Source organism: Vanacampus margaritifer, chromosome 5, assembly GCF_051991255.1.
Source record: "Vanacampus margaritifer isolate UIUO_Vmar chromosome 5, RoL_Vmar_1.0, whole genome shotgun sequence".
NCBI lineage: Eukaryota > Metazoa > Chordata > Actinopteri > Syngnathiformes > Syngnathidae > Vanacampus > Vanacampus margaritifer.
The window spans coordinates 8,004,035-8,027,892 of NC_135436.1; the positions used below are offsets into that span (position 1 = coordinate 8,004,035).

The 23,858-nt window shown below is 37.8% G+C and overlaps 1 protein-coding gene across 16 annotated transcripts in view; it reads left to right on the forward strand.

Moving 5' to 3' along the window:
- The window catches only part of phldb1b (pleckstrin homology-like domain, family B, member 1b), a 110,988-nt gene that overhangs the window by 70,622 nt on the left and 16,508 nt on the right, over positions 1–23,858 (forward strand). For 9 of the 16 annotated variants that reach the window (XM_077565111.1, XM_077565119.1, XM_077565106.1 and 6 more), the window contains 8 exons: positions 9,605–9,919; positions 11,058–11,195; positions 13,817–13,954; positions 14,513–14,641; positions 18,416–18,571; positions 19,993–20,103; positions 20,256–20,345; positions 23,158–23,319. In XM_077565111.1, coding sequence (XP_077421237.1) covers positions 9,605–9,919; positions 11,058–11,195; positions 13,817–13,954; positions 14,513–14,641; positions 18,416–18,571; positions 19,993–20,103; positions 20,256–20,345; positions 23,158–23,319 — 1,239 coding nt within the window. The remainder of the gene's footprint in view (positions 1–9,604; positions 9,920–11,057; positions 11,196–13,816; positions 13,955–14,512; positions 14,642–18,415; positions 18,572–19,992; positions 20,104–20,255; positions 20,346–23,157; positions 23,320–23,858) is intronic. The other 7 variants (XM_077565107.1, XM_077565121.1, XM_077565112.1 and 4 more) reach the window with 4 other exon arrangements.

Consider the following 23,858-nt stretch of genomic DNA (forward strand, 5'->3'; position numbering starts at 1 on the left):
TCTTGGCTTACACAGTCTCACACTCATGTAAACTCACCTTCTGTTTGATGACCTCATATTTTCTGGGATCGAGGACATCTGTTGTTACTAACCAACTGGGGGTAATTAAAAAGTAAGAAAATAAATAAACAGGTCATAGATTGAATTGAAAAAAAACAACATTGTGGTTGGTCTAAACGGAATTCAGACCTTTATCTACTACTACTCTGACTCATCTCATCGCTTTGCTTCTAATTCAAGTCTCTTGCTGATTCCCCAGTCCAGTGCGATGTCACAAATGATGGCATCCATTAAGATTAGCAGACCAAATATACCTCCAGGACACTCTCAAACAGAACATGACATAATGCATTGCAGCCCATTCCTGAGCACAACCAAATATATCGAGCTCGTGTTGCACACTGAACCTGGCACTCCCGCCAGATAAATATATCTATAACCTTTGTGTGAAACCTCTCACTAAGGATAAAACTTTTTACTGGTCGCAATGATCTTTTTTCTAATCTGTTCTGTATACCTTACGGAGTTGATGAAGATTGAATTTTACTTTTGGGTGAGTTATTTAACAGTTATTGTCCAATTTGTTTACTATTGTGTTTGGAATTGCTGCAGAAGTATTGGAGTGACTGCATAAGCTGCTGTTTGGGAATCTGTCCACTAGAGGGGGTTATCTGCCTGCTCACACGCTCGCCAGGCGTGACTTTGCTACATCTAAAACATGAAACCTCAACAAGAGTAAAAAACATTCCTCACTGACCCAAAACGTTCAGTATATTTTTTAGTGGATATTCTGAAATTGTAGCAAAGACAATACACCAGTTTTATTTTGTGAAAGTACAAAGACTATGCCCATTTACTGAATCAAAAATAGGTTTATAGCCTATTTATATTCAAAGCATTTGAGGCCCTGTAAAGTAAAAAGCAAAAAACAAAGTAAGCTTATAAAGAGTGTTTTCTCTCCATTTCTGACTCTTTTCCCTACATTGCAGTGTAAAAACACAAAACCAATATTGAGCTGCATTTAGAATAAGCGACCGATCAACAAGACCCGCCCACTTAAGGAAGTCTGTGAAGATTTGGGTGGCAGCAAGACTGCTTCATATCTCCCAAAGTAGCACAGTGAGTTCAATCACTTTGACTTTGGGTGCTCTGTGGACCGAAACTCAGAAGCAACAACATTTAGTTTTGGATGATCAATCTGCCATGGACTCGTATTGTATTTGTTGCAAGAGACCACCTGTGCTGAGAAGAGGCCAGAACAGGGAACAGGCCATGGTTTATCTGCTTGCCCTGCCAAAACAGAAGCCAGGTCTTCTTACAAACATGGCAGCAGCATTCATAAAGGTAATTGGATGCATTATGTTTTGTTGCAGTGTGATTGGATTTAAAGTAGCCTGTGGGTGCTCCTGGATTGCCTTTCACCATTCTGTCATGTCTGCTTCTTTGGTACGGGGGGCTTTTTTGCTGAAGGCAAAAAAAAAAAGATGAACACTGCAACACAATTACTAATTATCCAGTCAATATTTAGCACAACTACACTACTAGAATAAGTCTTGTTTTTGTCATACACATTATAGGAGAAATATTTAAAAGTCTTAGCAATGAAATGAATGACTTTTACAGAACGTTATTATCCACACTTTATGTTTATGTGTTAAAATTTGGGTGAGATTACCGGCAACTAGGAATAGACCGATAATCGGTCTGGGCATTTTGACGAATATCGGTATCTAACAACCCATATAAGGTAAATCTAAAACCATTTTAATCTCTTAACTATTTCTTTACATTTTCAGTTAACTTTATAAGATATGCTACTGACCCTCGAACCTTGTGAACCTTGTGTTTTTGTTCGACATTAAAACTAAGAAATGTGAAAGTTTAAGATTTCAGGTATTTTTTGATTTTTTTTGGGGTGTAATTACTGTAGAAAACTACAGAGAGCAATGGTATTTACTTGCTTAAGTTTCCATTTAACTTTTTAAGACGTACTGGTAACCTTGAGATCTCCCTGAACTTTTTGTTAGAAATCTAAAAGGTTGTCAGATACAAACATACAAAAAAAAAATCCAATTGTTCAGTAAACATGCTTTAAGACATTACAACAGAGTCAAGATTATTTTTTTGCCAATTGTCACCCAATTTGCAAATCCCCTCCCTTTTTTTTTTCAGCTTCAAATTTTGGTTATCAGCCTCATTGACTACTAATAATCAGCTCATTATCGGCCCAGAAAAAAACATCTATCTTTACCGGCAACCTTTACCAGTTTTGATTTTGTGATTTTCTGATTTCCAATCGTTGAAAACTCCTTGGTCTTAAACCCAATAAAGGAGAGAGCCATCATTGCCAAGCTCTGCGGGTAAAAGTGGTGCACTTTGGAGTTGAGTTGATCTAAAGCAGGCTGTCAAACATACAGCCGGTTGAGGCCCACAGAGAGGTTTAATCCGGCCAGCGAGACAATTTTGTAAAGGAAAAAATGGCCACAATTAAAACATATAAATTTGTCATTTCACAAGCAGTCCTCAGATGAGCAATGCAACTTGTACACGGAATCGTCCTGGATGTCATTATTTTACACACAACTTAAAGTTACGGTTTGTTTAAAAAAATAAATCATAGACTGACATAAACGTGTTAAATACGACTCAAGTTCAATTACTAGTAACACAAATACATATAACAAGGATTAATGTCCTTATAACTTCATTAACTGCGCCACACAATGCATTCTGGGAACAATATAAATGCAAAACAGGTAGATTTAACATGTCCGTAATCCATACAGGCAAAGTGTTGCCGCGTTGCCATTTGCATTTGTGTTATTTTTTGGAACAATATGATGACAGTTGATCTCCGTAATTTAGGGCTGGCCCAAAAATAGTGAAAATCTGTGTATAATTGACAGCAATTATTTTTAAGTTATATACTATTATTTTGCCGATCCGGCCCACTTGGTAATATATTTTCCTCCATGCGGCCCCTGAGTTAATATGAGTTTGACACCCCTGATCTAAAGTGTTACGTAAAAAATATACCCCAACATTCATGCGTGATGTCAGGCGTCATCAAATCTTAGATTAAAGATGTATTGCAAATGTTGTATTTATTTTTAAAGATTTACTTCTTGAATTTATGACATCCACCACACAAGCCCGAGGAGCTCCGAATGTGTCTGCTGCACCATGATTAAATTTGCCAAAATCACATGGACAAGTGATATAACTTGCACCGATAGTTAGACATGGTTTCAGCGGGTCTAATGATGATATGTGCCACCAAAATGTCGGATGCGCCAGGTGCATACTCACCATGGCGCACAGCGGTCTGACAAATACCCAAACAAGCACATGAAAATTAAGATGCGTCAGATTTAACTCTTGACCGCAGCTGCATCGTTTAACTGTCCAATTACAATTAATATTGCATGTTGAATAATAGCATTGTATTGCTCTGGGCATTTCTACCCTCCAGTATGATTATTTACATTTGTGGTATTTTACCTGGTCCGAGCATTTGCAGTTGCTGTGGTGTTTAACATTGCGCCTGGTCTTAGTTAATACAATATTTAAGTGTGTGTATGTGTTGAAAATATTGCCGCAATCTCTTAGAGATTCTAGCATGGTTGTAAACATCATTCCTAGTTACATAAAAACCGCATTCCCCAATTGAATGTTTTAGTTTTTATTACTCATGGTGCTCTTAAAAAGTAGTAATGTATTGCGCGTGCTTCATCCTCCCTTCCCAGTCTGGTACTCTTATTACCCACAAGGAGCATGTGGTTTTATGTTTGTAGCAGGTATGAATTCTCCTTTCAAGCTCCATGTAGTATTTCATGATGCATGGTTTATTAGGATGAGGTTTCTTGAACAAAATCTATATTTGAGCTTGGGAATTGGACAGCAGCGTGTAATTGTCCAGTGTGACATGACAGTGGTGTTTCAATTGGGCTGTCAAACTAACTAAACTCTTCTACACACCATTAGTAGACTTTTTTTTAGCATCTGCTTGCAAAGTGTGGATATGAATATTTAATCTTCTAATTCTATGTTTACAGCAAATTGTTTAACTTTTGCAAGCTGATGCAACTGAATGTACATCTTACAAATTTGTAACTGGAGCCCCGGAACAATATTCAAGCAGTAAGGCTGCATATTTCCTTAGAAGTGTTCAGGGAATTGGAAAAAAAACAACAACTCCAGTACAGTCTTTAATCAGTGTCTTTGATCCTTCCTGCCATCTAATGTGTGTGACGTGGTGACTGGAAGCAAGATTCCATTTGAGGGCATGAATCTCAGTCAAACATAGCAATATTCTAATGCTAATGGCTGCAAAACGGAAACAGATAGAAATATACTTTTTTCCTGATGATAGAAGAGACTCTAATATTTATTTTGGTAGTTTTTTTTTTTATAGCAATAGAACACAATATTCTGTGGGCCTTGCAAAATCAGTCGAAATCCAGTAAAGCAGCCGGGAGCAAAGGGGGTTGCTTCAGTGAAAATGGCTGGGGGTGAATGAGTTAAATGGCAACCACCCTCAATAAGATCAGGACCTCCATGGTTTTATCCCGACATCAGTGCCAGAGACATCTTTAAGGAGGACCAGCAATATTATTATCCAGGGGGGTTGACTGCCACTAGAGGGGCTGCCTGTCTGACTTTGATGCATGTGTGCTTTAAAAGAGGGGGGAGAGGGCGGGATTGTGGAAGCAGTGTCATAAGATTAAATAAAACGTCTCTTGTCTGGATCATCTGGTTGTTCCTCCACTGGGAACTCAACATGTTGAACCCCCAAGGAACCGGGACTGATCACGAGTGGGATTTGTTTTGCAGACAGCAAATGTAGATCTGCCTGCAGATATATGAAAAACAAGACTGTGTTGAACGTACGCTGTCTGCTCTGGATGCACAGTGTACGTAAAATTGCCGAGCGTTCCACACAAGTGTTCAGCTGTGCACTTATAAAGTACTGTAACCGCTCTGATGAAAGGTACACAGATGGGGAATTGCCGAGGGTGCTCAGAGAGAAGGGCGAAGACATGAATGGTACACGATAAAACAGGAGACTCACTCTCAGGGGAGACAAGGCGCTAAAAGAAGCAGATGCTAACGGTTGTGAATATGAAAAAGGCTAAATGAGGAGACCACCCTAAAATTGAATATGTCACTGTGTAGAATTGCTGAAAAACAGAGCAAAAATATTCCTTCTCATTGTTATAGTTTGACTTTAAATGCACATTTAGTCAAACTTTTTTTCTGTGTTCTGTGATTCTGGTTAGGCTCACAGTTGTTCATATTCAAAACATGTTTTCATTAAAAATAATGAAATTGAAATTATGCAACGATCAGTAAAAAATAGTGATGCACCGAATATTAGCAGTCGCTAAGTCAAAAAGTGGAATCGAATCCACAGGAGATGGCAGAAATGATCACCACTGTTTGACCTTCACTCAATAGAGTGCTGTTTAGGGATGTAATGATACCCAAACGTCTTAATACAATAATATGAATGTGATATTTTGGAGAGGTTGGCGATATAATAAAAGCTCACGATACTGTATAGAAACTCACAATATTGTTGTCATTGATTTTTAGTGCTGAAGCAAGTCCTACAGACCTGCTGAATGTCTCGTTTGGCCAATTTCAAATGTCATTCTCTCCGCTAAGGTGGTTTCTCAAACTTGTGGTTACACGGGTTGTATCTTATTCCAAATAAAAGAAAGGCATGAAATAATGTCTAGATTAAAATGCAATTAAGAAGTAATTCATATTTTGATTTTTGCGTTATTTTGTTTTTGCGAATCATTGGAATTTTTTATAAAAATAAAAGAAATTGCCTATTGATTTGCCATGAGCCACAACGTGCCAATATCCAACATACTTTAGTTGTTTACAGCTCTTATTTACAGCACCTGCCAGCCAACTGACTCTTTGCAGACTATTTGTAGTTTGGACACATGATCAACATTTGTGAGGAAGTCCAATGTTACCAAGTCCAGTTGTCAACTTGTCATTATTAGCGCCACCTACAAATTAAGATGTGAGCGGCAGGGAAATTTGAACTGGTGCCTCAGGGTGGAGGACTCTGGGAATGAGGCATTCCTCCACGGCCTCAAGGCTGTTTGGGAGACACAGTCAGGACTCTGACCCAGCACGCAAGTCTTCCGAAAAACTCTTGTGTGGGGGATTTACACCATCTGTACCCCAGTTGGCTGTTGCTGCTAAAGTATCCTACTCTATGATGTGTTTATGGACAGCTTAATGAATTTCTATATATTTGGAAGTCACATTGTTAGTTGTTAGTTGTTATATGTTTCTGAAAGGGCTACTTAAATATTAAGTCCGAGATCCACATTATTAAGTTAGGAAAATATCTCGCTGATCAATTTGAATATTTATTGACACCATCAGGGAATAATAGTAAGTATAGTAATGTCCAGCTTAGTAATGAAAGATGATGCATATGTAATTACAGGTGCCATTCTGTTCATTATGCGTTGCAGCTGACTAATATGCTATGGATCAGGCTATTGAGAAATATCTTATCGAGCAATGAATTATGTTAGCTGAGTGACAGGAAACAAATCCTGAGAATATTAACATTCCATGGTTTAATAATGAACTGATTTCAAAGGGTTCCAGTTTGAAATTATTTTAATATATCATTCGTAGTGTATTTATTTACGGCTCCTCTGCTGTCAATGTGAACGTGACACGAAGCAAAGTGTTGTGGATAAGCTCGCTCCCGCCATATTCAAAAATCATAATGGTGATTTAACTACACTATAGGTGGACTATAAACAGATTACTCGGTTGACTGTTCTTTTCACTGCATGAATAGGAATAATGGGTTTGATTTGTGATTTGATGATTATTATCAATGCAAAGTATCAACAAATGGTTTGCTCAATATTTGCATACATGCGGCAAGACAATCTGGGCACCAAAAAAGAAAAAGGCATTTGAACACATTATTAGAGACAGAACATTGAGTGTGCCAAATTTGATGCGTCAAGTTAAATTATGTCTTGGCCAGGCCTATTCTAATGTGATCAAAATCGGCTGGATCGTCATATCCTACATGTTTTATTTGAACCCTCAAGACTTCATGCTAGTCACTAAGATAATGCAAGTATATGCTTGATGATGCGTGTTGAGAAAAACAAAAGGTGTCTGCACTGAGGGGTCTAATCTATCTGTGAGCAGATGTTGAGTGGGTGGACTCAAGAGTAGTTGTTGACTTGCCAGTAAATGTTACACGTTTGGCTCTTCTTGCATGAATATAGCAATTTACAGCACAAAGGGGTATTTTTCTCCCATCCACTACGGTTCAAAGTTTAGTCATCCGAGATTATAGGTTCAGGTGCAGCTATTTTCTCAGTGGGAAAACTCAGTGTACTCTGCGGGAGAGCGAGCAAGCATCAGGGAAGGTATTCATCTGCAGCTAAAGCATACAATTCATTCCCTATAATAATAGGAATTAAACATACATCACTGGGTCCAATTGGACCTCACTTTGTTCGGGAGTGATGTAAAATGAAAGCAAAAGTAAAAGCACATTTAATGCAGTGTTTACCCTTAATTTGTGGTCAGGAAGTATATCAGATATTTGTTCTCAAATTTGGCTGGAACAGTTTGGAGTGTTGCAGCATTCTGCATATTGACAAAAGAGAACTACAAACCTATCCACCCTATAGTGCCTTGAGAAATTTTGGTTGAATTGCATTTCAACTTTTTCTATTGCATAATTTGCATATGTGGGTGGTGTAGATGTCCAATTTTCCTTGCTGGCTTACTTTGAGTAGATGTTAACAAAGTAGTATACTTTCATTGTTGTTGAAACATTTAATAAACTTATTTGGGCTCGGAATGGGATTTGAGACCCAGTGATTTCTTAGTTGAATATTGTCCATTACAGATCACTCCACCACCATCATTGCTTTGTCTTCAGCCATGGTTTTTAGAAGCTTAATAGTCAGAGGTCAAGTTTACACGGGCTGCAGGGTCCCCTGTACGTGGGTTGACACGTTATAGTCACAGCTGTGCATAATGTCAGTTTCACTGTGTGACCCTGAAGTTGCACCAAGTGGAGAGGGCTGTTTGTGTTATGTTGATTCAGGTGTTGTAAGTCCTCCTATTTTTGTTGTCCACTATTAAACAAACCAAGTGCACCTGGCAAATACTAATAATTGTCATGCAAGACAATTCCCACAATGAAAAAATACAATTGAAGTGATGGCTACTGTGGGTTTACAGGAAGAAAAACCTCCTAAGCATCCTTAAAAGAAAAATTTATGAGGCTGGATGGCAGTATAGCGCCAAACAGCAACTCTGGGAGGCAATTCTTACATCCTCAAATGAGATGAAGGCAAAAATGATCCATGGGTTTACAATTTTAATGGCTGAGAGTTGGTGAGATATTGAAGAGTCTCCTGTCTAAATGTTTAACCATTGTGAAAGATATTTTTGGTTCAATCATGCGTTAATTAAATGAGCTAGTTCTATGTAATGACTTTACAACTTTGAAAAAAATGTTTATGATCATTTGAAACTCTAAATTAATTTATCAAGGTTGTTTTGTTAGTTAAAATCCAGAAGCTAGTATTATTAACGCGTTGTATTCATTCTTATGTACAGTGACTATTTGCAGGGTTTCCGTGGGCCATTAAAAAACATTATTTAAGTCATTAAATGGATTTTTGCTAAAAACCTTTAAGTAAAATGTCCAGAGGCATTACAAATTTAAATACAATGTTGTTCATGCTTTACTTGACATACTACAACGTTGTGCAAATGAGTCACTACAATGCAATAATAAATGTGATAAAAATATTCTTATTTGTTCATTTACAATGAGCAAAATGTCCTAGAGGGCACGAGTTGCTTCATATTCCAGTTGCTCTGAATTTGAAAAGATAAACACACTGTTCCTGTCACCAATGTCCAACATGAAACACTAATCCCACCTAGTGGCAGAAAATTACCTAAACACCAATAGATGACTCAATGTTTTACACTCATTTTCACTGTTTAGTATATAATTTTAACTTCAAATAACTTTATGAAATACGTATTATAAGATTACTGTATCAATGGTTGAAAAGATGCAATCACATTTGTCCACTTATATTTTAATTAACAAGAGTATGAAAAACTTGAAAAAAATGCTGTGTCACCATCAGTAGGTAAAATGAGGCGACAGTGTTAAAGCGCTTTGAGTACCTCAGGTAGAAAAGTGCTATACAAGTGAAAGAAACACAGTATATGTGCACACAATATGTAACTGACTATTCTTCTTCTTTCACATTCTTCTTCTCTCAACACCTTTTGTCAAAACTAGACTTGGCAAGGCCACACAAAGCTCAAGAACAACACAGGCATAGTTCGCATTCATGCTTTCTGAACTGCAGTCTTGTAATCTAAATTGAGGACATCTTGCATGATGGTAGTTTAATCTCCCATGTTTTCCCTTGATTTTTGGGGGGGGTGGTCAAATTCTATGACCTGACGAGTGTTTTACTACAGAGTTTGTACTACAAATTGTATAATCTTAACTATCTTATCGTGTATATAACCTTAATTTGGTGTTCTTCCTTGGCCACAGGAGAGACAGCGACTGGAGACAATCCTAAATCTCTGTGCTGAGTACAACAAAGGAGAAAGCACCAGCCCGGACCAACTCAGCTTTGGGAAGACAAGTTTCCCAGGGGGCTTTTCAGATTGCTCATTGCAAGGCGCATCCATTGACAGCGTCCTAGGAGTAACATTGACCTCAGCCTCTTTGCGTCTGGCACAGAGACAGAGGGAGAGCGATGAGGAGAACCTGAAGGAGGAGTGTAGTAGTACAGAAAGCACTCATCAGGAGGTGAGGACATCTCTGGCTCCATGCACAGCATCAGCATTGCTCAATGGAGATCAGGTCAGAGGGAATGCTTCGTTCATCTATGGCCGGCATGCCGCAGCACAACTCAGCATGTGCAAAATTGATCTCTGGCTTTACTGAATCCGGAATCTTGAGATTAGTATATTTTACTGAATCCCAGGTTAATCTGATTATTTATTGTGAATTCTATAATATTCCATGACAATTGAAGATTAATGCAATGCAACCCCCGATGATTAAGTGATAATGCGTTGGTTATGTTCTATCAGGCACTGCTCACTCACAGGATATGTCACACAGCAACATCTGACATATTGTCAGCTTGTGTGCTAACTGCCTGGATCCATAGATATTAGCAAGATATTTCCTCGTAGAATGTTATTTAGTTAGTACACAAGGCTTACATCACAACAGTTTCACAGCACATCTTAAAACTACAAAAGGACTGTCCGCTTATTGGAAATCCATGTTGTCTTCACCAATTCTATTCATTAATACATTCGGTGTTTAGTTATTTCCCATTATAATTAGGGTTGGGTATCGTTTGTCTTTATCCGATACCGGTGCCTTCTCTGTACTTTTCAAACGGTTCCGGTGCTTAAATGGTTCTCAAATCGGTACCTAAAAAATACAAAATTGTAATTTTTTTGTCAAAAGCAAAAATACCCTTTTATTTTAAGGGTTAAATTGAAAGCCAGAAATAAAAATATTACAGTTACTATCAAAATTGTTTAGAAGATACACCTAACTCTTTGGGTTACTGGTCGTAGCCCATTCTGATTAACAGCTCACGACGACGACGGCATTTAACATGTTTAACATTTAATCTTCACATTTTGACTATTTAAAACACAGCCCGAGGCAGGAGATATATTGGAGACAGGCTAGCCAACAAGTTTTAGCTAACCTTTCTGTTTTGTCCCTGTCAACATTTTACATACAAAATAAACGACTTTTGAGTTTCGCAGAAAGTGAGCACCAAGTAGACGTATACAGAGCCACGTACACGTTTGTCACACACATGCTGTTGAATGGCAACGGTGTTTGCTAACAAGTTTGCTAACAAGTTAACTAATATGCAAGATTTACAATTGGCATTAAACGATGAGACTTACCTGAAGATTGTTGTCAGTCGAATCTAAGCATAATGAGACATTGTCCCCTCTCCTTGCAGCATGAGGATGTGGCCAGTTCAGATCGAATGGAGCTGGATTACCTGGAGGAGGAGCGGGTACGCGTTTTGGCTCGGTTTGATGAACTCAAAACTCGGCTGACAGACCTGGAGCAACAATACCAAGAGTCCAAACAAGAGGTAGATTGAAGCAAGCACTAACAACTCTAAATGAACTTGAAATCAATGTGTCAAGATTCAAGATTTATCCAAAAATATCTGAGTAGGAAGAGGATGTGGTATTATTAATTACTATAAAAGTAGATGTCATGGCCAAACCCTGATCAGTTGTTCTTTTGAGTAGAAATGTGTCTGAAATCTTTACCCATTTTGTGCTTATTAGTCATTAGCTATACACTGGATATAAAAAGTCTACACACCCCTGTTCATATGCTAGGTTTTTGTGAAAAACCCTTTAAAAGGGGAACTAAACCCAAACATTTTCTTTGCAAGAATAGGTTGTATGTGCCCCTGTTAATCTGAACACGATATTCTGATTGATGTTGCATTCCAGGAATAAGAATTACCGTATTTTTTGCACTATTAAGTGCATTGGATTATAAACCGCACCTTCAATTAATGGCTATTTAAAAACTTTTGCCACATATAAGGCGCACAGCATTATAAGGCGCATAGAATAGAAGGATACTGTAGTGGCTGGGGTTGCTTTAAGCATTCACTAGATGGAGCTTACTTAACCAATATCGATCCACATATAAGGCGCTCTGTCGGTTTTTGGGAAAATGTAAGGCTTTTAGGTGCGCCTTATAGTGTGGAAAATACGGTAAGCAGATAAATGCGCCCATTTTCATCCGTTTTAGGGGGGAGACATTTTATTGTGCCCCGCTCCCTGCTGTCGACTGAAATTGATGTGAAATTGCTCTCGGCCTGGCATTGCGAGCGTCAGGTGAAGAATCCCAGAAAACAGATGAGCTGTGACGTTCACAATTCGAGTTCAGTGACAGTTTGATGTCAATTTCAGTCGACAGCAGAGGGAGGTATTGGCCAAAATAGCATCATATAACTGCAAACCACAAAAATCACATCCAAAGCCAAAAACAATTTACTACCATGAAATATTCAGAAATTAACGGTGGTAAATTAAGATGTAGATTTAATTTCAAAATTCAGAGGCTGTGCACTACAAGAAGATGTTTTAGTTTATCTGTGTGTGGTGTCAAACTGTAATAGGTTGAGGGAGAAGCACAAAGAATGTTCATGTTCATAAATACTAAAGAGGTAGTGTCCAAAAGTTGCTGTAAATTCTCAAATGAACCAATACAATTGTGTCAACTGCAAATAAAATAAATTGGCGTATTTGTGATGCTTTACATACAGTTTGTCATCGATGTAGATAATGAATAACTTAGGACCCAACACTGACCCATGTGGTGGTGCACAATGTCCAAGCACCTGGATCAGTATTCAGACATTTTCACAAATTGCTTCCTGTTTTCTAATCCCATATTGTTGTAATTTAATTATTAATATTTTGTCATTTGTGAGCTGGTGTTTTTCTCCAATTTTGTGCAACGGAGCAACTTTAGCAATTTTCATGTTATTGAGAAAATGACCAGTTTGTAATGATAAATTAAAAATATATGCGTTAATGGTTATTCTTTTACTTGTTCATATGTAAAGTGTACATATCATTTGCATGTTCATAATAATAAGAATTAGGGATGTTCGAGATCACTTTTTTTTTCAGACCGATACGATACTCAACTCTTTAATAGTCACCAATACAAATACCAGATACCTATACCACTAGTACATAAAATGTAAAAAAGACAGTAGAAAATTAAAAAAATATATATATAGTAAAATAAGAAAATTATTACTTCAAATTAGCTAAATTATCTGCAAAAAGAACAAAAAATGTGTACTTAAATTTACCTGTAAGATTTTGAAAAATAAGAAAATAATACTAGGGCCCATATTACCCACAGTAATTTTAGACTAAAAACACATAATATTCTCCTTTTTCAAACAGTAATAAATAGAACTATTTTCCTAAAATACATAAGTATTTTTGGCTAACTTAGCCCGAGTGTCAAGCAGGGAGGTAACAGGTCCCATTTTTACTATATTTGGTGTGAGCCAACGAGGGATTGAACCCACAACCTCCAAATCTGAAGGTGATCACTCTACCACTAGAACACTGAGCTGGTACTGCAAAGAGGAAATATTTGCTTAGTAACTATAACAAAACAAACCACTTGAAATATTGCACTTTCCTGTGATTGTTTTTATACTTATATATTTTTTCCATTTATCTTATTACTAGTTAATGTACAATCTTACAACTGGCTGTTAACACTCAATACCAAGACTGCTTGATCAAATAAAATAATTAAGTAATACGTATATATGTAATATAAGCACATTGATATTGTCTGACAATTTAATTTTAAGCAAAAATAACTTGTCAAAGCAAAATAAGCAAATTTTGGTTAAATTTAAGAAATTATAGCTTACTTAAAATTTCTGTTTTTGCAGTGCAAAAAAATTATAGATAATTTATAATAAAGACCTATAAATCCTTATATAGTATTTTCCCTTAAAGTTGCATGAAATTAATAGTGATTTTCTATTTCTCTAAATTCTAATTTTTAGTGCCTGATTGTAAAACAGCCACTATCGGCCACCGTCACGAGTACCGATACCTTAAAATAAGGCTGGTATTGGTACTCACCCATCCTAACACCAATAATAATAAAAAATATATGCAAGTCTTTGATGTAAGTTACCCACTCCTCTAGGCTGAGATGGAGCGTGCCTTGCTGCAGGGAGAGAGACAGGCAGAACTCGACCAAATTGAGGCAGAGACGGACATCATCAGTCAGCTGCAGCGCAAGCTGGACGAGCTGGAAATTGCCATTCAGCAAGAGAAAGACAAGGTACAGATCATTTCGTAATAATACTGTTTTTGCTTGTGGGAAAGAGAAAACACACACACACACACAATACTCGGTGTCTTTGATTTTAACTGTGCTGCCTCATTGACATCTGTTAACATCCTCTAATTTCCCCCCTGCTTCTTTCCCCCCATGTTTTGTTTTTTCTTTACGACATGCATGACAGACCTTCGAGTGGCTCCTTTGTTCTTTTGCTCACCTGCGCTGCAATTTGGGTTCAGGAGGGTCTTTTAAATGCTTACAGAAAAACATTTCCTTCTGATTAAGATTAAAAAGATTTTTGGAAAACCTGTGTTGTTATTGTCAACTTCCTGTTTCCTTATTTATGTCCAAGTCATCTTTGGCAAGAATTCTAATACAGGATGAAATCGATCCATCAACAACAGTTGGTTTACTGCTAACATATTGAGCTTTTGATTTGCATGGTGTGAAATTTGAGCAGTGTTTTTCTCTCCCCTTTCCTTTTCCTCCCCATCCCCCCACCAACCCCTTCTCAATCCGTCCATGCTCTGTGTGGGTATGTGCACTATGTCTTTCTAGGAGAGAGCTAATGTTGAGGCCGAGCGCCGGGCCCTGCAGAGACTCCAGGAGGACCATGCTGAGCTGAAGAAACAGCTGCATAACTGTCCCGAGTCCCTGCGCGAACAGTTGCAGGAACAGTTCAAAAGGGTGGGTCGTCAGTCCAGCAGAAATATCCTAACAAGAGAGTTTGGTTAGCAGGATGCAAGCCATCACTCCCAAAACCTCCGCCAGTGGAATCATGGACTCTGTCCTAGATACATACGTATTTTGAAAGCCAAAGTCCCTCTATGGCATTGCCTACCATATAAAGCAGAGCTTAGTTACACAAATACTAATCATCTTAGCCCAACCCTGCATAATACAATGTGGTGTTACACAGGTAATGTTCGCTAATAGGGGGTTAACAAGCAATTTGAATGAGAAAATTGTTTTGGATTAAATAGACGCAAGTGCATCCAATTGAATCGTTTCACGTTTGAATCGTCTTTTATTGCAGAGATATGTCTGAAGGAAAATGTACAAGTTCATTCCTGTATGTAAAATGACAAGAAGCTCATAGCATCATATCCTCTTGAACTGAGCCATACCATATCAATTCCAATTGCCATCCAACTGAATCAAACTGAATCGTATCGTCCCACTTTAAAAATCAAACCCACTTTAAAACTCATTGAAGCCCAGCCATTTTCATTGGACCAACCCTTTCGATATCAGCCGTTTGACTGGATTTTGACTGACCTTTTAAGGCCCACAGAATATTGTGTTCCATTGCTATATAGACACGGAACTAGGGTTGTGCAATTAATTGAAATTCAATTACAATTTCAATTATTACACAATTCACAATATCACACAATATCCTCAATTACAAAATTGGCATAATCATAAACAAAAATAAAAGATTATTAATATTTATGTTGAGTTTTTTAATGTATATATTTGCACTTTTTTGTTTTAAAATAACACATTTTATAAATCTTGTTTGGTCCAAAAGAAACTCACATAACTATAGTGTTTCAAAGAAATTTATTTGTCTTAATATTTTTTTACGTTTAACCCCTGGGTGTTATTTTATTTTGAAATGGCTTGGTCAGAACCAACAAAAAGCCTAAAAATGGTCAAATAACGCCCAGGGGTTAAACATTTTTGTTTTGCACCAAAAAACAAATGATCATCCTAATCGTGATTCATATTTTTTCATAATCGAACAGCCCTACATGGAACCTACCAAAAGAAAGCTTAGACTCTCTTCTTTCAGCAAAGAAAGAAGTGCATTTCTATCTTTTTCCATTCTTAAATTATCAGCGTTAGCATATAACCAAGTTTTGTCTAAATTCCAATTCCTGACAAACAAAACGTAGAAAAAGAGCTTTTTGTAAAACAAACATTTCATTGAATTGTAGTGTAAATTAATTCTTTACCTATGGTTGGCGCATTGAAACTAAACTGTAACCTTTAATCTGGAACACGCCTTTCTGTCATGGTTTGTGATCGAGGATTGGGACCAAATTGTTTCAAAGAGATCAGTAACCTGAAGTCACAAAAAGAAAAGAAAAAAAAGAACTGCAGACAGTATTGTTGTTTATTAATATACAAACAAACTAGAGCTGTCAAACGATTAAATTTATTATTCATATTAATCACATTTTTATTAATCACGCTTAATCAAGGCTTTTTGCTCTCCAAATATGAAGAGCACCTGTTATGTGTTCTTTCGACATTTAATTTTGTGAGGACGTCTTCAACATTTTCAACTGCACACGCTCATCTTCCTCTTTTTATAATAAATTTTATAATTCCAAATTGAAAAAAATAACCCCAATAGTTTGACATGAACAAATATTCTGAATGTCATACACAAACATTTATTAATTTCTTTACTTTAATGCATGTAGTTATGTTTATTGCTCAAACATAACCTGTGCTACCTTTAACGTAACCATCAGCTGTCAAGCTAAAGAATAATCTGCTGTCAAAATTAATAGTGTGATTAATCTGTGTTAATACATAATTAATGTGACATTTTTTTGTGATTAATCAATGAGTTAACACTTTAAATTTGACAGCGCTAAAACAAACCAAATACTGCACCATGTTAACATGGTTGTTAACTCTGTTTATGTTTGCAAATTGAGTGCTTTGAGTTTAGTCCTGGTAAGAATTCCCAGCATCCTCAAATACAGCATGTTCTAAAAATAATTTGCAAAAGAAATTTGAAAACATGGAATATGACTATGAAAGCAAAAAAGCTAAGCGAATACTTTGACTTTGTAGCGTGAATGCTGAACTTTGAAACAAAGTAACCCACTCCCAACTTTGACATATCTTCTCGAAAATACCACACTCTTCTGTCTGTGGAAACCTCAAAGCAACTTCTGAGGACCTTGTAGTTCATTCACCTCTGCTGAATAAATGTGTGTCTAAAACAGTGCTTCCCGAAGGAAGAAGAAATTACTTTGCGCCCCAACCCCCAATCCTTCCACCGTGACTATAAATAGTTTCATTTGTCTAAAAAATTCAACTCTGCAGAAGAGCAATTACTCCATACGGACTCTCTGACAATGAGAGCACCACTGCCACATAATGTAGTGGATGTGCAATTACACTTTACTCTAGTACGGCATAATAATGATAATGATGGTGATGATCTGCTCCCTGGAATCATCCCCCCACCCCCTATTTGAGAAGCACGTCCGCCTCCCAATGTAGAGGACGTGAGATCGAGTCCGGGCTCCGGCCTACATGGGTGGAGTTTGCATGTTCTCACCGTGCTTGCGTGGGTTTTCTCCGGGTACTCCGGTTTCCTCCCACATTCCAAAGACATGCATTGCAGGTTATTAATTGAACACTCCAAATTGTCCATAGGTGTGGTTGTGTGCGGATGGTTGTTGTTCTCTGTGTGCCCTGCGATTGGCTGGCAACCAGTTGAGGGTGTACCCCGCCTACTGCCCAAAGCCAGCTGGAATAGGCTCCAGCGCCCCCCGCGACCCTTGTGAGGACAAGTGGTCAAGAAAATGGATGGATGAATGGTCTAAAAAGAAGTCAGGATATGTCAACTTGCTAATGATTTTGTGTGGCACATAATGCCTGTTAGATGGCGTCACGCCTGCTTCAACTGATCTTGTATTATAACATGTCACGATGGAGTCTGGCAGACCCTATGCATACAATGGACATCATGAGAAGTCCTTATAGCGGCCTTCACAGATTTGCTAATAACACAAAGGAGAACATTTTGCTGCAACTCCAATATTGATTCACACAAATTATTCCTGGTAGGTTCGACTTCTGCTGAGGTCAAATGTGGCTCATGTGAATGGTCGCGCTGCACTGCATGTGTGGTTCTGATCTGCATTTCTTCAGAAATTTGTCATGACTGGCTTATGTATGTTAACCGCTCACTAATCAATTAACATGGACTAATACTAAAGTCTTTTCTGTGTCTTCCCTCACCGTCATCCAGTTATTTCAATGACTATTAGTTCAAAAGTAAAAGATTATTTGTGTTTTCTGTGCATGTCAGTGGCATTTTGTTTACAGACTTTAAAGCTCTGTCTTTAATGTCCAGCAGGTCCACAGCAGCAATTTCTAAATGCTGTCAGTTGTGGGTATTAAAAGTATAGATGTCTAATAAAGTACATAGAGGGTGGGTAGAACGAGAGTAGCTTTCTCAAGATGCTCCAACCTCCTCCCACAACCCCAAAACATGCTTCTTAAGTCAAATGAATGAATGTTTCCCTTGTGCAACATATTAATTACCTGATTTAAATACTGTACTGTAGCTACCCATTGTTATTTTTAATTCCAACCCAGATGTAAAAGTCAAAGTGTTTTGTTCTTAGCACACAACCTGTCTGAAAATGGCTTTAAAGTGGCTTGCTGGTGATTTAACCCAAGATGTCACATGTGGCCATTTGTTAGGATGGAGAAGCTCTGGAAGCAGGAACTAAAAAGTTTGAGGATCTGGAGTTTCAACAACTTGAGAGAGAAAGCAGCCTGGAGGAGGAAAGGGAGACAATCAGCCAGCAGTTGCTGCAGGAGAGAGGAGAGTACCACAGCACAGTGGCCAAGAGGAAGGTATTGAAGGCTCACACACAAAACTTAGAAGGCCACGGCTTTGTTGAAACAGTTAACATTTTGTGTAATTAATCACACATTTCACTCTCCTTCAATTTTTGATGAATTTCTTCTCAGAACGTTTCTTCACTCGGTCGCCCAAATATTGTCCTTTCCTTTAGATTAAGATATCTTCTGGTCATATGCAAGATGGTGCTTATCTGAAGTTTAAACTACACACACTCATACACATACCATAATACAATTACACTGCCAGCCATTTTAGAAAATGTCGAAATTTTCAATGTCCATACGATATTATGTTCCATAATTATTTATAAACCGAATTTGCAAAATGACAGAATATACTCTCTCGTTCTGCCTTGTCCCGTTCTTTTATAATCGACAGTAGACAAATATAGATTGCAAAAAAATGCAGCCATTACTTCCATGGACTGTGTTTCATGTAAAATGGGGCAATGATGTAATTTACTGGTGCTTGGGCATCAATAAAATTGTTTCCAAATTTGACATTTGCATTGGAGCTTAATCAAATTCTCCCCCAACTAGCCACGTTGAAAAAAATTTAATTGACAAGTATACTTGTCAAAGGCAGTGAATTAATTGTAGCATTTAAGCACTAACTATGAATGTTAAGTTTATGTTAAAACTGATTTAGAATCCGTATACATTATTATTGTCTGAACATTTTGCACAGGAATTATTTTTGAATAAATGAAACCTTTAAATAAATGTTTGCTGGGTTTATTAAATTAAAATCGTAATTGACCTAACTGACTGGAAATAAAAATCGAGATTTAATTTTTCCAGTCCATCTTAAAGCCACTGGGGGTAAAATAGACAGTTGAAGTGTTTGATCCCTTTGGTAGAATGTCAAGTCCGTTGCTGTGTTGCCTTTCACAAACGTATTTACTCACGTTAACAAGCTTCCAAGTATCATGAAGCGCTCCAAAATACGTTCAAATCTTTCCGATAATAAGCACAATGTGCCCAACCCCTAGCGACCTTAACAGTGGTCTAAAAACTGTATTGCTTCATGTCTAATTGCACACCTTCAACTGGTGAACACCTGCTGTCTTAAATTGGCTTGTGTAGGAAACAAGGGTGACACCTTAGGGCCATCTTGGTGACTCACATGCTACAGCACGAAATGGTGTCTACACACATGGCAATTTTGGCGCAGATTTTCGCAAGAATCATGGAAGTTGACACACATGATTTGCTCTCGTGAGCATAATAAATTGATGTGGCTGGCCAGATCTGGCCCCCAGGTCTTGAGTTTGACACCAGTGCTTTCAACCATTCATACATTTGGTCTGTTTGACTTCTTTTTATTAATCCCCACCAGATCGCCATAGAATTGCGCCAGACATGCTATGTCATCACTTAGCTTCCAATGACATTATTTTGTGCTTATTCAGGAGAAAGTGTCTGCTTTGGAGAACCAGGCCAACCAGCTGGGCCTCCAGGCATCTCAGGAATGTGAGCGTCTCGCCAAAGACAGGACCATCACCCTGCAAATGCTCCAAAAGGTTCACCATTCAAATACTGGCTAATTGCTGTAATGTTAATGAAGGGATGTTGCAGATCGGGCAGGAATACATATTTGAATACACTTTATTCACTGGCGCTGTAGAATGTTTTTAAGACTCACTAAAAAAAATATGTTCTTTTTGCGATGCAGGAGAAGGAACGGTTGTCTGCTTTGGAGCAGAGGTACTACAGTTTAACTGGAGGCAAGAGCTTCCCAAAGTCCCCTACAGCCATGAGAGAAGTAAGATTTAATGCTGTTGTTATCCAATGAAAAGACTCACACCCATAAACACAAGGCCACTTTGCTTTGGTGACTAACGACTGACTCTTACGCTTTTCCAGTGCGCGTTTCAATGCACACATACTTTTTATTGCTTGTTGTATTTTTAAGAGCTTAGTCATCTTTTATACTTCACTTCATTGCCAAATGTATTTCACTCCACAAAGCCTTAACAATCTTTTTTTCTCATTTTTTTTTAAGAAGAAATTTTCATGACTTTTATGTGTAACTAAAAAAATAAAAAGTTGCACGGTAGCTGACATTTTCTCCTGCTAGAATTCCCTCTCCCTCTTACCCCTCCCCTTTATGTCAATTGCACCCCAGCAGCTCAAGAGAGGTACCCACCTGTCTAACCATTCCTATGTGACGCTTCAGCTCTGCTCATCAATCTCTGCATCATTAATGTCTGGTTGAAAGTACGACTCCCATTGTGGCTGTTTGGTTTGCTGCCGAACATAAACAATGAAAACAACAATTTCCCTGCCTGGCCAATAAAAACTCTCTATAACCTTTAGCTAATTTTGTTTAGATAAGCTTATGCAGTGCCTCAGGATGTACAGTACTGTAAAATTGCATTAATCCAGTGATGGATTAACTTTATATTTTTCCTGATTATATCGTATTAAATGATCCAACTGCTGCTTAAAGCCCTTTTCAGCACCTACCAAAGAGTCACAATTCCAACATTGTCCCCCGCCCAAAAATCATGTGATGTATTAATGGCATCTGCTATAGCAAGATGCGACTATTTTTCCCCCCACGCATATAATGTTTCTCAACATTGACCTGACATAAAACCAGATCATAAAAGCATCTGCCATGTCTTTGTTAGATATGCCGATCACATTGGAACCGGGATTTGGTCTCGTGACAATATCCATGTTTCCATTACTGTGGAGTCCAACCTCTTCTTCGCGATTATTTTATTTATTCATTCTTTTGTTTCTTTTTTAATGGGAAGTGCTCTTACTTTACTCAGACAGTCCAGAATGTAGTCTGCCTTTTGTCCAGATGGGACAGTCTCCTGCTCTAACTATGGACAAGAGATGCGATGATGATCTAAACTAATCCAGAATCACCTTAAAATCAAATATTAAAGTTCACTATTATCGGATCTAATTTATCAATTTTAGCAACCTCCTTAGTTTTTTCTTTACTTGATGACAATGTTTAACTCATTTGCTCCCAAAAACGTAAAAATATGTTCTATTTTAAATGTTTTTAAATAAGTGTCCCAAAGACGTATTTATATGTTTTTGTTGTTGTTTTTTTATGCTAGAGTATACAAGAAGGCTTTGATGCAGCCTCTTAACTGAAGAGAATACTTAAAGGGATGGTAGTTATTTCAAATACAGCCAGCAGGTGGCAGCAGAGTATACGAGATCAACCAGGGCCATGTTGCAAAACAAGCCCATTTACCTCACAGATTTGTGAATAATGATGAAATTTAGCTATATTCTAATGCAAATTGCTGCAAAATGGAAACGGATACAAATATACTTTTTTTTCTGCTGAATGAAGAGTGAATGAATGAAGATCTTTCTTTTGGTAGGTTCCATGTTTTTATAACAATCGAACCCAATATTCTGTGGGCCTTGCAATGTCAATCAAAATTCAGTCAAACAGCTGGGAGGGAAGGGGGTTGCTTTTGTGAAAATGGCTTGGACTGAATGAGTTCAAACTTCTTAACAATGTTATCAATGATCCACGATCATCGTCTTTTGCATGAAGTTGCGTTCTGAAACGATGACGTAAGAAACTACTGTATCAGTTTGGGTTAAATACGTTTGTCAGTGGAAACCTGTTAATTACTACAGTAAATATTTGCAACTAAGACATACTTTACTTTGTTTACCCCTTGCGGGAGACTTTATTTAGCCTGGTAGAGGATATTAAAGTGACACAAGTATCATTCCGTCATTATACCCAATACAATCTCTGCTTATAACACACATTAGGAAGGACACATTTTATGTGTTTTATACTGGGCACTGTCCAAGAGAGAATCAGGCCAGAAAGTATGGCCCAGTGTTGACAGTTTGTTAGCACTCCTACAGTCTCAGGCTGTCTTGACTGTTGCTGGCTGCTGTTCAGGTGTACGTTAAGATGTCTGATGTCTCTTTTCATTTAACTATAATTTTCATGTGATGTTGCTCCCTCTGCTGGTCAGCTGCTAATCAAAATACTCTGGCAGATTAGAGACACCCGTCATTTCTGCTTGTATTGTTTATTTAACTAAACATTTTGTGAGGTTTAAAATGAGGTAGCCATACTAGGTATTAATAAGAGCTGTTTGTGGCTGAGTAAAATCCCAAGCTTGAAAAAATAAAATGGTTTTAAAATGTTACCTGTAACCTAGTCATATAGTTCTTCTCAATATATTTTAGTTATGTGATTATTACTCCAGTCTCATACCATTATTGGCCATAATCATGTCTGCACATCTACATGAGGTGATAGTTTTGTCTGTAAATTAACCAATTTTAGGTAAAAATTATGAAAATCTTTACACGTGTTTTTATTTTCTACAATCCCATTCGAGAGTGAACTAAATCTCAATCTGTCAATTTCAGAGCTTTAAATAGAGACAAACAGACCCTAAAGCAGCTTCACTGTTAATGTTTTGCTCTTTTGCTTCTACAATGGATACTTACATGCAGACTCTTTGCATTTTTCTGTTGTAACATACAAGTATGTTTGATGCGTTGTCCACCTGCTGCTGATGTTTCTACTCTGCCTTACGCCTGCTGTGTCCATGTGTGCGTTTGGGAAGGAGTATGTGACAGTAAGCCAGTTGAGTCAGATGTATGGGATGCCCAAGGTGGAGTCCTCCCCCACCTCTCCACTTCGCCATCCCCTGCAGTCTGAAGCTGTAGATACAACCTTCTCCTGCCTCCCCTCTTCTCCCGGCTCCTCCTTGTCTTTCCCTGTGGAGGTGTGTGCTGTCCTTCTCCTTCCGCTTCTCACATAACCTCTGAACGCACAATTCCCTTGTCATCCTCTGTGTCTTGCACATTTGATATGATGTAATAACCCACCGGTATATACTGTAAATCAGTTTCTCAATTTCCACTGATATAAATAGTAGTAGTAATAGGTGCAACGGTTATTTTACTAAATGCTAAAGCTGTTTTTGTCTATAAGTAAGTGTACTAGGGGTGTGCCAAAAAAATAGATTCTCTTAAGAATTGCGATTCTCATTTAGTACGATTCAGAATTGATTTCAAATGTTCCAAAGTCGATTTTATTTAAATAATTTTATACCGTCTTGCCCTTGTTTGTGTGTGCCTTTATTGGGAACGCTGTTCAGGCTGTACACGATTTGGCCACTATGCCAATATTATTATTTTTGTCAGCAGCAGCAGCATAGGAAGAGCATATGCCAGTCAGCAATGTTAACATGCTTCTCTGTAAATATTCCTAAGCGTTATGTATGAATAGCCATTCTTTTGAGTGATAAAAGTCCCGCGAGTT